A 3298-nucleotide genomic window follows, 5' to 3' on the forward strand; every position below is an offset into this window, starting at 1 on the left:
ATGGACGTGGACTGTTAGATTAAATCAACGATTCACAATAATGATAAAATAATAAAAATTTTTAATTAAATTATATCTAATCGGTTTATAACCGGTTAAGTACTTTTTTAAATAAAATTCTACTGATATAAATTTAAAGGAAAAAAAGGATTTACTTTTTAAAAGAAAAAAAAAATACAAAGGGAAAACTTGATCCCTAATTAATGAATTGCAAAAGATATAGTCACACCCACTGCCGCGTTAACTTCCGTTCGGGTGCACCGGCGATACGTCTGCAGATTACGGCCATTCTTTGAGTTGATTTTCTGTCTTATTCAAATTGCTAAGTCTCTGCCATCGCTGCCTCTGTCTTGGTTTTGGCGGTCGTCACTTGGGCAAGGTAAGTTTAATCCTCTGTCTCATTCGAATTGCTAAGCAATTTTGTTTTCTTTGCATGAATTTGCTAAGTAATTTAGTTCTAGATTTCTCATTCAATTTTATATTAACTGATATAGTATCATTGTCATAATTTGTTCACGGAATTCTTAGATTCAATTCCACCGGAATTAACAAGTCTCTGCATGCCGGATTTGTTCACAGAATGAAGAAGTTCTGTGTAAAGTGTTTGGGTTTGCTGGACCACATAAACATTGCCCACTTGCCTGGCAATCTGTCACTATGTCGACTGGACCACATAGACATCTTTCTCAAAGTCTTTGAGTGAATTGTAAATTCATACTCTCCATTTTCTAGTGTATATATATCTCAATTGTGGGGAAGAAATTTGTAATAATTCACTGCTACTAATAGATCATAATTTAGTACAAGTTCACGCTTATGATAATTTGTAATAAGATGTCTGTTTTCCAGCAATTGTTAAACTTGCAATCCTTGATCAAAATTGTAGCCTGAATCTTTGCCGTATTTGTCCCCCAAAGCTCCCAATCATTGGAAACCTTCACCAACTTGGCTTGTTCCCTCATTGCTCACTCGGTGCTTTGGCACAATGCTATGGCCCCCTGATGTTGCTTCACTTAGGCAAAGTGCCAGTGCTTGTTGTCTCTTCTGCTGATGCTGCCTGCGAAATTGTTAGAAATGTAATCTTTGCAAATCAACCAAAATTAACCCCATTTGTAAAACTTTTAAACGGTTGTATATATGTCTCTATGGCACCTTATGGTGAGTACTTAAGAAAAGTTAAAAGCTTATTTGTTGTACAACTTTTACGTAACAAAAGGATTCATCATTCTTTTCGTGATGTTAGAGTAGAAAAATATAGTGATCAAGGAGAAGTTGGTAGTAAGTTTAGGAAGCAGTTTAAGGACTTTATTGAGTTGATGACTACTTTTCATGTGGAAGATTATATTCCATGGCAAGGTTGGTTGTGCTATTTCAATAGCTTGAATGCCAAGCTTAAGAAAACTTCAAAGGAGGTTGATGATTTTCTTGAGGTAGTCATTCAAGAACATGAGAATAGGATGACTAACAATTCTCAAGTTGAAGATCACAAGGACTTTATAGATGTCTTGCTTTGGCTTCACAAAGAAAATATTTTAGACTTTCCTATTGATAAAGCTTCATTTGCTGCTATTTTTAGGTTTAATTTTTTATTGTTTCTGGGTAAGGTGGCTGCTATTTTTTAGTTTATTTTTCTGCTGTTTTTTGATAAATTTACTGCTATTTTTGGGTTATATTTTTCTGGTGTTTTGGGCTTCATTTGCTGCTGGTTTTGGGTTAAATATTTTGCTATTTCTGGGTAAATATGCTACTGTATTTTAGTTAAATTTTTTGCTATTTTTGGATAAATTTTTTTACTGTATTTGGGCTTCATTTGCTGCTGTTTTTTAGGTTATATTTTTTGCTATTTTTGGGTAAATTGGCTGCTGTTTTTCAGTTAAATTGTTTGCTGTTTTTGGATAAATTTACTGCTGTTTTTGGGTTATATTTTCTTCTATTTCTAGGTAAGTTTTTTTGGTGTTCTGGGCTTCATTTGTTTGCTGTTTTATAGTTAAATTGTTTGTTATTTTTGGATAAATTTACTGCTGTTTTTGGGTTATATTTTCTTCTATTTCCAAGTAAGTTTTTTCGGGGGTCTGGGCTTCATTTGCTGCTGTTTTTTGGTTAAATATTTTGCTGTTTCTGGGTAAATATACTACTATTTCTGGATAAATTTGCTGCTGTATTTGGGATGATTGGTTGCTGTTTTTGGTTAAATTTTTTTGGTGTTTTGGGTCTCACTTGCTGCTGTTTTTATGTTAAAGTTTCTGCTGTTTCTGGATAAATTGGCTGCTGTTTTACAATTAAATTTTTTACTGTTAATTGATAAATTTATTGCTATTTTTGTGTTAAATTTTCTATTATTTCTGGGTAAATTTGTTGCTGTTTGGATAAATTTACGACTGTTTTTGGGCTAAATTTTCTGATGTTTACATGTAAATTTTTTTGGTGTTTTGGGCTTCATTTTCTGCTGTATTTGGGTTAAATTTCTGTTGTTTTTGGGTAAAATTTACTACTATTTTTCAGTTAAATTTTTTGCTATTTTTGGATAAATTTATTACTATTTTTGGGTTAAATTTTCTGTTGTTTTACAGGATCCAAAACTTGTGATATTTGACATTTCTTTTTGTGCTAAATCTTCATGTACAGGTTCTTGTAAACTCGAAAATGGCTGAAAATGTAGATGAGGGTAACGAGAATGATTTCAAGGAGAATGATAATGTGAGCCCGGAAAATGAAATTTTAAGAAGAAATCGGCCTTTCATTGAGTATTTGTAAGTCTTCTTACATTAAATATTATGTGTTTGACTATTGGTAAATTTATTAATATTTAGTAAAGCCAAGCACAATAATGTTAACGTGCACTGATTATATATATTTTTTTCAAAATATTTAATTGACTGCAACAAGCAAGAAGCAAAAATATTACGGGAACAAGGAAAAAAAGTGGTGAGTGTAGGTGCGATAATTAATTTCCATTAAATTTGGGACGTGTTACAAGCAATAACTTATTGTCATATTTTTTAAAATTTTTTAGGATAGAATTAAATTAGGGAAATGTTTCAAAATTTTGAGTGAAGAAGAGAAGGGTGATATAGCACAGAATAAAGACAAAGAAGATGATTTTGTGAAGGGAACTCAAAAAGCCATGGAAACTAGATGCGCACCAGATCGTTTTGCAAAACTGGTAGCAAAATTGCTAGAAAATTAAAAAAAAAAGCTATTATGGAGTTAGGATTTGAAATTCTTCTAAACATAAAATGTGGTCGACTGAAACGAGATTTATGTTCATGGTTGGTTCAAAATTTTGATCCATTTACTT

The 3298-nt window shown here is 31.9% G+C and overlaps 1 protein-coding gene across 1 annotated transcript; it reads left to right on the top strand.

Annotated features, from left to right (window-relative positions):
- On the top strand, window positions 1-2754 carry LOC112099673 (cytochrome P450 71A21-like). Its single transcript, XM_024187092.1, has 5 exons — window positions 1-13; window positions 328-379; window positions 529-608; window positions 850-1430; window positions 2626-2754. Exons 1-5 carry the CDS (start codon window positions 1-3, stop codon window positions 2752-2754), a joined length of 855 nt encoding a protein of 284 aa, XP_024042860.1.
- The last annotated feature ends 544 nt before the right edge of the window (window positions 2755-3298 follow it).

This window comes from Citrus clementina, unplaced genomic scaffold (genome assembly GCF_000493195.1).
Source record: "Citrus clementina cultivar Clemenules unplaced genomic scaffold, Citrus_clementina_v1.0 scaffold_3, whole genome shotgun sequence".
In the NCBI taxonomy this organism is placed as follows: domain Eukaryota; kingdom Viridiplantae; phylum Streptophyta; class Magnoliopsida; order Sapindales; family Rutaceae; genus Citrus; species Citrus x clementina.

Bases quoted from the DNA above. Each gene is read 5' to 3' on its own strand.
- LOC112099673 (XM_024187092.1), top strand. The intron at 380-528 runs GTAAGTTTAATC...CGGAATTCTTAG, and splicing joins GCGGTCGTCACTTGGGCAAG to ATTCAATTCCACCGGAATTA. The intron at 609-849 runs GTTTGCTGGACC...TCTGTTTTCCAG, and splicing joins GTTCTGTGTAAAGTGTTTGG to CAATTGTTAAACTTGCAATC.